A 12,460-nucleotide genomic window follows, 5' to 3' on the forward strand; every position below is an offset into this window, starting at 1 on the left:
TTCTTCATCAGGGTTTAACGATCAGAAAGAGAGATTGGCCTATGAAAATTATTCATAGGTAAAATAAAAGTAATTTTAATGAAAACCTATCAGAGAAGCAAATCCAAGATTCTTCGAAAATAGTTCCTATTAACAAACTTGTTAAAAATAAATACTATATTTGGCGTTACCAAAGCTGGCATCTTTTTTAATGAAGATTTTTAATCCGATAAAAGTAAAAAAATCAAATTTCTGTAAAGAGTGTGAAGTGAATAAATTGCATTTTAAGCCACTATCACAAATGGCTTGAATTTTTAAACTACTGCCCTTATCAAACCACTCTGAGATCAATTTAAACTAAATTATTTAGATCCTTCTAGGTTACTTGTACCCAATTGAAAGAATTAAGATGTTCTCGAAATTATAATCTTTTCCTAAAAATAAGATAAAACAAATAAAATGTTTTTAAATAATGGTATAAACTCTGATGAAACACCAAGAATCAAAACTATTCTTAAGCAGTTAAATTATCCCTATTTTTAAGAGACACGCTTAAAAAGTTGATATAAAGTAAATTATAATAGTTCATCTTTTAGAGAACTTTTAAACTTGGAATGTTATTGAGCACGGAATTATTTGGATATGTTTGACATAGTTACTTGCACTCAGTAACCATAGGTGCTAGGGGGTTGAAATGCGGGTCAGGTACACTTGTTGTCAATCTACTTTCAAGGTAGGATGTTACGAGTATTATACTAATCGCTGAGCAGTGGCGTCCTTCGACCACTTCTGAAAATGCAAGTACTTCTGATTCAAATTACGATAATTTTTGTCAAACCAATAACGTATTGGAGGACTTATTCCTCATAAAAACACTTAACTGAGCTCCGTAACCAAACGTTGGGCTCTTGTTCAGTCCGAGAAGTAACATTTCACATTCTTAGGCGCAGTATTACTCCTCTAAATTAGCAAATTCTGATCCCCAAACCGAAAACGAAGCTCCATCTACTTTGTTCTGCTTCTTCCTTGTATATCCCAATAAACTACTATTGGCACCTATTAAGTCTATTGCTTCTGTACAAAGAGAAATCAGGTAATTCTAACCACCAACTATCTACATTATTTTGTCCCAATCTTCGTACTTTGCTAACACAAATTTAAAATATTCAGTTTATAAAATGAAATAAATTATCTTACGCAAATATACTGTAAACATATTCCAGAAACAAAAATAATTGGTAATTAGCTAGGCATTACTGTTGGTTAACATATTTTCAGGAAACTGAGGGGATAAGCGATCGTTTAAGAAAACTGTGAAGTGGAGCTTTGTAATTTTGATTGCTTCTTCTAATGATGATCTCTCTAAAACTCTGGAGGTTGGCCAATCGTGGCTGCGAAGTCTCATTTCGCAGTACACACTCGGAGGATGATTTTATTAATCTCAGCTCTTTTTTTTTTTTTTTCATTTTATTCATCTTTTATATCCACGAAAAATAGTTATTTAATATTTCTTTTTGCTAGATTGCTTGGTAACATGACAAACTAGTGAATTACCCATCTCATATTAACGCTTGAATTACCAATCTTGAAGTTTATTTAGTAATGCGTTTAGAACTGTTTTCATTAATGAAGCCATCATATTCGTACGCAAAAGATTTCTACATCCATTCGGTTTCTCCTATCTACTGTTGAAGGTAGGTTGCTGATGTAGTGACTCCCTAACCTGTCCACTTTTGCTTCCTTTATCTCCTTCTGTTTACATATGATTTTAATTTCTTCAGTAAATTGGGCAGGGAGATACATCCCTTGCTGTAGTAGACAGTTTTTTTTTTTATTTTTATTTTCTTTGTTTTCTATTTTTTTTATTTTTTATTTTTGTAAAGAACGTAAAATTTAACAAAAATTCGTTATGGGTAAAGCATATATGTTTCATCATTTGATAATAACATTATGATACTTCTAGGCCAGCATATGAAGAAGAGCTCAATATCCGAATCGTCGTCCGATATTATGGAGCTTGAGGAAGGTCTTCTCCTATCTCGAGACATAGCCAAGAAGCACAATTGTAACCCAAGGCACAACAATAACATCAACGCAATGAGCATTGAAACAGACGTCTGACTAGTGGGTAAGTGAGTAAAGTTTTGATTTTATGCTGGTTTAATGATATTCCCACTTATTTTATAATGTTTTTTCTTTTTTCGGAGTTCTTATCTTGAGCTTCAATGTTTAAGGTTGGTTTAACCTTGGCTGGATTATCGAAAGGTTCGAAATTAGCAGCTCTGAAAAACTAGGGAAAAACATGTTTCCACTAACTATAAGATTTTATTCAAACATTGAAATTAGATTCAAATATTTTACTAAATCCTGATACATATCAATCAGTAAGTTTCAAGGTGCCAGAAGTGATGTACGAGGGTCGTTTGAAAAGTCCGTGCAAAAATAAAAACTACTTAATTTTTTGAGGTAAACCTTTTTTATTTTTCAACATAGTCTCCTTTTAGGCTTATACACTTCGCCCAACGCTGCTCTAGTTTGTTGATCCCTTCCGAATAATAGGATTTGTCCAAGTCTGAAAAATAGCCATTCGTTTCTGCAATCACCTCCTCGTTTGAATAAAATCTTTTTCCCGCCAGCCATTTCTTCATATTGGGGAACAAATAGTAGTCCGAGGGAGCCAAGTCTGGAGAATAGGGGGAATGTGAAACGAGTTGGAACCCTATTTCCATTAATTTTGCGACCACAACTGCTGAGGTGTGACCTGTTGCGTTGACGTGATGGAAAAGGACTTTTTTGTGGGCCAATCGTGGGCGTTTTTCTTGCAGCTCGGTTTTCAAACGGTCCAATAACGATGAATAATAATGCACCTGTAATAGTTTTACCCTTTTCCAGATAGTCGATGAGGATTATTCCTTGCGAATCCCAAAAGACAGTCGCCATAATCTTTCCGGCCGAAGGAACGGTCTTCGCCTTTTTTGGCGCAGATTCCCCCTTGGTAACCCATTGTTTAGATTGTTCTTTGGTCTCAGGAGTGTAGTGATGTATCCATGTTTCATCCACAGTGACGAAACGACGCTTAAAGTCCTGCGGATTCTTCTGGAACAGCTGCAAACCGTCCTTGCAACACTTCACACGATTTCGATTTTGGTCAAGCGTGAGCAATCGCGGCACCCATCTTGCGGATAGCTTTGTCATGTCCAAACTGTTGACGCAAAATATTATGTGTACACCCGTTCATTCGAGATGCCCACAGCACTAGCAATCTCACGCACCTTCACTTTTCTGTCATCCATCACCATATCATGGATTTTATCAATGATTTCTGGAGTAGTAACCTCAACAGGGCGTCCAGAACGTTCAGCGTCACTTGTGCCCATATGGCCACTCCGAAAATTTTGAAAACACTTATAAACTGTTCTAATCGAAGGTGCAGAGTCACCATAATGTTTAGCAAGCTTCTCTTTAGTCTCCTCAGGCGTTTTGCCTTTCGTAAAGTAGTGTTTAATCAACACACGAAATTCTTTTTCGTCCATTTTTTGAAAATCACTCGACTTCCTCGATTCAAACGAATGCCGAACACAAAGAAATAGACCGATCTGGCTGAAACTTGGTGTGTGTTCTTCCAAGAGATGCTACTAACTAAACATAACCTCGATACGCGCCAGTAGTGCTATCTCTCTGACTTTGCACGGACTTTTCAGACGACCCTCGTATTAGCCAACTGTGGCCAACTCAGAGAATAAAGGTGTAAAATGGAGAAAATAGAAATGAATGTGAGAGTGTTTATTTGCATACAACATAAAACATTGAGTTACAGTATATATATATATAGAATTTCTAATTAGTTTTAAGCTTTGAACAAAATATTGTTCTTGTTTTTAATTTAAAACTCACATAACTGCTCAATCGGATTCATAGCGAACAAACTTCTCTCATGGCGAAACTGGATGATCCAAACCATTCTCCCTGTTCATTGGTACCACGCCAAGGTCCAGTTAACTCAGAACTTGATTCAGCTAAGTCTTAATCTCAGATTTTTTCTCTTCTGCTGAATGCAAATGAAGATGGTACAACTTCTGTCTTGTAAGGAGGTGTTTACAAGGACCGCTTAGAGAAGAATATTCCCATCTATAGTAAGGAAATTACAAAATAATGTAATAAAAGTTCAGAAGAGCCGCAATCCCCTGGAGGGCTGATTTTCTTTAACCTCGAATGTTTTGGAATAGCAAACAATTGTTGATGACATCCTACATTATGTAGGTGTATAATCATATATATCGAAAGGGCACTTTTTTGGGTTGTGGGGAGCCGTACATTGTAGTGTTTCCCCAAATAGAGGCTTCCATCTTTCTCTAAACACTCTTCTAGAAAGCCTAAAACCTTTAATTTAGGGGGTTTATTCTAAGAACATCTGGGGGTTTTTGTGGGGTGAGATCAACTGCACTAGGGAGTGATTATCCCTAACTCCGGCTACCCGCTCTTCCCGTGGCTTCCCTGAAGAGCCTGGTTAATTACCAGTAGGGGACTGTATCCTCCTTAGAATCCTGGTTCTTTATTATGGAAGGTCTACTTCAGAGTAAACAAATTAGTCGTTGGGGTGAGTGGAATGTTTTGACACCTTGAAGGGGTCATCTCCACTTCTCTTTCTACCACTTCCCTATAGAGACTCGGTAAGTGGTTCACCCCTAGTGGTGCATAGGGTTAAAATACAAATTCTTCTAAAATAATTATTAGAAAAAATAAGTCATGGTCAAGAGAGACATATAGAGAATTGTATTCTAATGCAAGTGGTTCCATGATTCGTGACGTAATGGCATAATCGGTGTTGGTATAAAATCTACATCAGCGCGTGCGCAAGTACTCCATATGTTTTACGTTCTGTAGTATACCATCGCAGAAAGTTCGTACTAAATGCACTGTTCTCAGCTTAAATTATTGGGCACCAAAAGGAAGATCTAATATCAATAATTCAAAAACTTTAGCCAAAGATGATTGGACAAAAATCGGCCTATAATTATCGGAAATCTTGAAAATTGGTACAATTTAAATTTAAAACGCTTCATGCTGCCTGAAGCCTTTTCCAGTGCAGTGTCGGTCACCAGACAGAGTTCTCTCGTTATAATCAACACTATAGCCCAGCTACTTGTTGAAAAGTAAAGTTAAAGTAGGAGCAAAAGCATAGCAGTAGTTTTTATTTAAAATCATCTTGCGGAATATTTGTAGGTTATGTTATATTATATAGGTTTTTTATATTATATACGTTTTCAAAAATTTTAGGAATCCGTGTTAGAGCTTCAACCGAAGAAGATATAGTGATTCTAATGGCTTAATCAGAGTAATGTTCGAGTATTTCTGATTGGGTAGCGGTGAATGTTCCAGCGAGGCCGCCATTAGGTTTGCTGAGCTTGATATTGACAGTTACAACCAATTTATAAACTATAAAAGTTCACATTCATTTTTTACCAACTTTTTGAAAAGGGCACCAAATAATATTCTTGAAACATACAGTGCACATACTATATATATATAACATATTATATACACCTTCATCAGCTTCACAACCTGTTGCCTGCGGTCCTCATGAGACCCGACGTTAGATTCCGGGTTCGATATTGTCAAAATCATACTCATAGAAATTAAATAATCCATATTAAGTGAACGGATTAAGACCATGTTCAGGAACTAGGGTTGCTCCATGAATGATTTCTGTTTATCAGACAATAGTTCGAATGCTCAAACAGTCAACATTCAACAGGCATCGTGCTAAAATGCATATTTCACATGTTGTTATTAATTCACATATATTATAATATATATAATATTCTCTCGCTCTTCAACTAGGTTTCTTTAGAAATCTTCAGTTCTGTACACGGATTTACATCTAAAAGATCTGGGGATTGTAGCCTGAGTGCGAATTAAGATTAAGATTAGAAAACGGGACGGGACCTACACCCCACGGCACCGCAGCCTAGAGGCTTATTGTGCCAGCCTCTTCTTAGATCTAGTAAGCGAACCCTCCCCTCTTAAAGAGGTTGAGGACTTTCCCTACTAGTTCTTTTTGCGCTACTATCTCCTTTGGTCTCTACGTTCCAAAGGTTTCATAGCGCAACCACTCGATTGCAACACAATCGACCAGAGGCCGTCTCCACCTCTTCCTTGGTAATCCCCAGGACAGGTTCCGGGCTAATGAAAGGAATGTTACCTTAATGTGCGAATTAAACTTTACACGGCCTACACAGAATGGAATCCTAACATTGAAGCTTGATTATTAAGGCGAACTTTAAGGCTCTCCGATGCTCTTCTATTTGAAGAGAAAATTCATCCGTCTTTCTCTTTGAATTTTTCAATAACTTTCTAATTATAATCTTGGATTTAAGCTTTGTGTTGTAGCACTGGTGTATGGTATGTTTGCGTCATCCAATTTCTGTACAAGGTGACTGTCAGCTAAAGAGCGGTGGCTAGCTTGGTTGTTTCTCTTATCTTAGTAAATTACTCTTACTTTAGGAAATCTTCTCTCTTCTGATTGCCTTCCAAAGATCTAAAACTTGCCGCAAAGGTTATTTTTTGTCAAAACAATATTCACTACAATCACAAGAACTGAGATATAACATAATTCCTTCCTTCCTACGATTCGTACTTGGTGTACAGTATGGTTTTATACCTTGATACAGCTTGTTATGAACTACTTTACATCTATTCATCTAAATCTACATAGTTCAGATCCAAAACTGATAGAGGTTCTTTTCCATATCAGTGGCCCTGTTTGATAAAACAATGGCAAGAATCTTGACCATTCACCGAGTAGAGGAAGCTTACGACTATTACTGCTTTAAACATAATTTCTCTAAACATGCGATGCTATTCAATAAATACCTTCAAATTATAATGGAAAATAAGAAAACGGCACGGCTCATTGAACCTACCTTCTGTTCCAAGTCCTTCGCTTTAAAGCAAACCAAGTTCTGTATTCAGCGACTTACTGCCTCTCTTCTCATGGGACTTTTTATTTCTCTTATTATTGTAGAACTGACGTTACGTACTGATTATGAATGTTTTCTCGTGGCAAGAACATTGATAGCGCTAAGAAGTTTAATGATATATTGGTTCAAATGAATATCTAAAGTTACAAAGTACAACTAATTTCCATTAAAAGAAATAGTAGATTGTCCTGGCGCCAATAATGGCTACTACTAAGTGGTATTCTATGCATTCGAGTAATTTTCAGATTTGTAGTCCATTACTTCAAAGTGGAACAGATTGCATCCATAACGATGGCTGGAATTAGAACGCCATCGTGGCTGATTCTCAATAGATTTGTACCAAAATTCCTGTAAAACGTCACAAATTTTTGGTCCCTTATAAGCCAATAGTACAACTCGGCTACTAATGTATTAGGAGTTAGATTTCCACTTCTAACTGTTGACTACTCCATGAAATTTGAGCTCGCTTGTTGATTTATTTTTGTTGGCCATTGTACTAGTTACTTTACTGGACTGAAAGAATTTTTTTCTACAAGACAGCTTCATTAATAATAAATGCAATTCTAGAGATTCTTATTACCATTCATTAGACATCACTATCCTTCTTTAATGGTGTTGTTGTTATTATTATTAGGCGACATGATGAATATAAGATCATAATAAAAAATGAAACACTTAACGGTGCAATCGCTAAGCCTCATTACGACCTTTAAGCGCAACCCATTGTCCTGTACTGTGTAATTATTATTTTTGTTTTGTACTTAAGAGGCCTCAACATCTAAAGCCATTGGCGCTCGGAGTTTTTTTTTTCAGTGCACTTCACCAGCCTCCGGACAGTGTTTCACTGTCCAGTGATGGGCAGTGAGCTATAAGAAGCTCCTAAAAAGAGAAGATCTAAGGGCCAGAAGTTTCCAATATTCGTTAACCATCCAGCTAATCCCTTCCTTTCTTTGGCATCCAACATGAACACCTTATACTCCTAGAGAAATAGTGCCAGATAAAACGAATTAAATGCAGAAAATTGGTCGCATACATTCACTCCTCACATGTGCTCCTCTTCAGTTTTACCTTCACTTCCTACCAGGCGAGATATCTTGGGATGTATGTACATTGACAAGAGATTCACCTGGAACCCATACAATCACTTGAATACTAGATTTCAAACTGCTGGCCCTTAGATTTTCTCTTCCTAGGAGCTTTTTACAGCTCACTGACCGGACTGCACTGAAAAACTTAGAACTTAGAACTGCTAAGTCGGTACAGAACTTTCGCCATATAATTAGACAAACGTTGAAAACTATCCTACTGAAACAAAAGAGTAATTTACTTCAAAATTTTGTTAGAAGCTAAGAATGTATTTCACTGACAGAATAACATCAAATTTTAAAATTATTTGATTCATACTTGGTTTAAAATGTCTTCAGAATGAACTTTATTTCTGGTTATTTACTGAAGTGTACATTTTTTCTGCTTAATTTCTATACTTTTGTACAATATATTTTAATTATGGTTATAGATAACATATTATTGTTTCAATAATTTAATTCGAAATTATTCTATTTTGTTAAATATGCATCTATTTTTTTTTTTTAAATTTTGTAAAGTATTACTTTCCTTTTTTGAAGGTAACTGTTACTTCATAATTGGCTGAATGCAACAAAGAGCGTCGCAACCACCCAAATAGAGATTCCATTGACAGTTTGGTTGCCCATTTAATCAATCACTGCCACTAAACAGGACTCTGGCCTAAGTTTCTTCAGTCTGAGGTGTGGGTCGGCTTATATTTGTGCGGGATAGTAAGAGGGTCTAAGATAGAAGGCAAGAATTTGTGAAATTTGCGGTATTTGTCGCAGATCTCGTGATGTATGAACGGAATTTTCAGGACTTTATGGATTGTTTACTGCTAAAAAAAAAAAAAAAGGGCGGAAGCTCTCCTAATTTATTTTAAAGATTTTGGATTCGGTGTTATGGATTAGGTGCTACGGATTCGGTGTTCATTGGAAGGGTTGAGGAAATTCCAGCCCTCGCGTCCGTGTACTTTTCACTTAATTTATTGACCGAATTTAAGAAGGTTATAATTTCTTTTGCTACAAATTTATCTGTATAGCGCATTCTCAGTTGCTATGTAGAGGGCAACCAACTAACAGATGGGATAAGGTTTTTCATTTCTTTAAGGTTACAATTTAAACAACATAATACACTATTTATGATAAATAGATATTAGGTTAGTTCCAATAGATCCTTCGACTAGTTTTGTGAAGGTAAACAGCATGCGCAAAACTAGAAAATTAACTCTAACCGCTCATAATGCTCCGTACTACGAGTATTTCAAATCAGTCAGAGATTCTGTTGGAACTAAGCTTTTTTATTAAACAAGCTTTTAGTCGTACACCAGCATTAAACATATTTGCATTATTTTCTTTCTCAACAAAATTATATGGTTCCACTTTTCGTATTATTAATGTAGCTCTGAATGTGTTAAGTATAAGTTAATTATTCAGAAGTTTTTATTTATTTACTCTTTGATATAACAATGGCGACGAGGATAGGATAAAGATATTGCAGAACTGTGGAAGTAATTTTAAAAAAAAAATTAGATTCATTTTAAAAGAACAGTTTTTAATATCTCTACAACATTGTAATTTGACACAGCTATCAACTTAAGAACAAGAATGGGCTTAATTTTATCGAAGGCAAACTTGAATAAATAGATTTACTGAGTAACGACAGTTGAGTCAAGAATTTTAAGATCTCTGTGATCAAAAGAATTGACAAACAATAAATTGCCTAATTAAATGTAACTGCGATCAGTTAATAGATGAAGTGATGTACTACATTCACCATCTGTTCGAGAAATGAAAGACTCCAAAATAAGAACGAGAATCCTAATAGAGAGGAAAGCTTTTATATTTAAAGGAATAATAGATGACGCCACTGCAATTGAACTCTGAAAAACAGAAAGCAAAATCAAGAGAGAAGGGAAAATCTCCAGATTCTACCTGCAGCAGCAGATTCTTACATTGCAATCTTTAAAAATGGGATGTTACTGCTGTAAAAATAATAAAAGAGAAAAAAATCGGCACATTTAGAAAATGAAACATTTCAAAAATTCCTGAAAGTTAAGAATACAATTGAAGAAAAATTGGGAATTTTTAAAAAGGTGATCATTGAGATTAGAGAGGAGCTCCTGCAGTACCCAGTGGGGAAACCATTGAGGTCAAAATAAAGTATGTGTTCGTTTTACACGTAACAAAATTGGGAGACACAATGCTCCAAAAGTTCTTGTAATTGTAATTTTATTTGTTAATTCACAGGCCTACATACACCGTGTAAATATACAGCCCTCCTTTGGCATAGATTAGACTAAGGTTATACAGAGATTGTACTGTACTGCTGCTCTCTAAAATGTCAGAGTTTGTTTATAGAATATAGGCTCTAAAGTATTAAATGTATACGTGTGTTTTGTATGTGTGATAAAAGGTAGAGTTTGCCTGTGGTGTCAGTAGACCTCAGTTTGTTGTACTAGCGTTTGCAATGCATGTGGAAGTGAAGATTGGATTGTTAGCCTGGGATACACGAGGATCACCAAGCAATGGTTAACCCTCTTCAACTACGAAGCAAATTGATCTTTTGTCATTGCATCTGCTCTAAATACTTTTTTTCACCTTCTCACATCTCTAGCTACAAATACGACCCCTGACAAAGAGAGAGATATCTTCTCTTTGCAGTGAACTGTGTACTGTTTTCCCCTCCATATTAGGGATCCTACGCTTAACTTGGCTAGCAAAAACGGCTCTGATTAGAATCAGATCAGGATAGGTCCTTAGCGCATCTAAACGATACAGGCAAGACTGTTCCCATGGAGCAGCTTTCCTGACATCGTGACAGCTGCCCAATCCGTGTATATTTGCGGTCATTCACAACAATGTTTCACGCATTTTAAGGGCTGACAGACACTCTAGGGTCTAACAGTATGCACTTTTTTTCCGTTTTAATTGTTCTCCCAATTTCCAAAGAATATGAAAACTTCAAGGGCGAAAGACACGAGTCAAATAGGAAGTGCACTTCTTCTGGTGCATCAAGGTCGTATTCATTCTTGTTTTTTTTTGTTTTTTACGTATTCCTAATAAATGGCTTCAAAGACAAGATGATTTGTGGGAACTTTTGTTTTTCAAAGTGGAACTTAACTGATAATTCTTTGGTAGGGAAGGGATTAGCTATGCGGTTAGCGTACTGGACTCCCACGCGGAGGTCCCGGGGTCGAATCCAGCTGCTGACACTTAGATTTTCTCTTCCTAGGAGCTTCTTACAGCTCACTGTCCGGTGATGGACAGTGTTGTCTGTAACGAGAGAACACTGTCCGGAGGCCGGCAGTGCACCGACAAAAGCTCCGAGCGCCAATGACCTTAGATGTAGACGCGCCTTAAAACATAAATAAAAATTCTTTGGTGCATAATTAGAGAGACTTACTGCCTCCTAGCACTAAGTGGTTTGCTTATCTGTCTGCATTTTAGGGGAAGAAGGCCCCCAAGTGGGACAGCAGTATGTAACATCGCTGATCACTGAGCAAATCCAGTGTACTATGTCTAAAAGAACAACATTCTCTTAATAAACAATAAACTTGGACGTTTTCTTTATCCTGAAGCTTTTATATTCTATGCACAAATTCTTGTCACTTTAAGGAGTCGCTATGGATTTTTTTTGAATGCAACGAATTCGGCCTTCAGTCACACCCTTTACACAATTAACCTCCATTAAAGAGAGATTAAAAAGTTTCCCTCTGTGTATCGGCCAGTGAGTAAAAAGTAAAGTAAAGTAATCGTCTATTTTTCAGGCGGGGCTTAACGTCCAACTACCAATTAGGTGCTGTGGACGGAAGCGATTAGCCAACATACTTTACGTCAAAAGTTCTCATATTAAACATTTAAAAAAATCCAAGACCTAGACCGGGAATCAAACCCCGTACCACAAGCTTTACAGGTCACGCCTCTAACCGCTCGGCTACCTTGGCATCTGTATGGGCTAGTGAATAGTCAAATAAAATTTTACAAAAATTATTTCAAGTGCCTGGTTCTTGTAATTAAAACTTTCCGGAAGGACAGCTGTATAAGGATTGACCGTCAATTGCGTTACATATAAAACAAAACTGTATACTCGTTTTGACCTCATTTTAGAATATCTGATCGGTCTTAAAATTCAGGGGATATAAAATTAAGAATCCCAGTTTAGGAATGGTCAGAAGCTTTGATCTTGAAATGTTCAAGGTAATGAGTGCGATTGAAATACTGTTTTAACCTTAATTAAATTTGCTTCTATTTCTACTTTTCATAGTTTGTACACTAATACTATAATGATTTCGAAGAGTGATTGCTTTATGCTCTGAAAACATCCTTTAACTATAGATAATGCTGCAAAGTAAATTGGATAACGCTGTGAGAAAGTGAGATTAGTTGTAACTATGAGACTATATAAGACGTGGCAGTGCTTGCGGAGGGTGAGTG

At 36.4% G+C, this 12,460-nt stretch overlaps 1 protein-coding gene across 13 annotated transcripts in view; it reads left to right on the forward strand.

Annotated features, from left to right (window-relative positions):
- Sh (Potassium voltage-gated channel protein Shaker) overlaps nucleotides 1-12,460 on the forward strand; it is an 820,486-nt gene that overhangs the window by 789,810 nt on the left and 18,216 nt on the right. For all 13 annotated transcript variants that reach the window (XR_012455549.1, XR_012455548.1, XR_012455547.1 and 10 more), the window contains one exon: nucleotides 1,943-2,107. Coding sequence is in view for 7 of the 13 variants with exons in the window: in XM_074118980.1 (XP_073975081.1) it covers nucleotides 1,943-2,100 (158 nt within the window). In the remaining 6 variants the exon portion in view is untranslated. The remainder of the gene's footprint in view (nucleotides 1-1,942; nucleotides 2,108-12,460) is intronic.

Source organism: Rhodnius prolixus, unplaced genomic scaffold, assembly GCF_049639745.1.
Source record: "Rhodnius prolixus isolate KJV_2025 unplaced genomic scaffold, Rpr scaffold_2, whole genome shotgun sequence".
NCBI lineage: Eukaryota > Metazoa > Arthropoda > Insecta > Hemiptera > Reduviidae > Rhodnius > Rhodnius prolixus.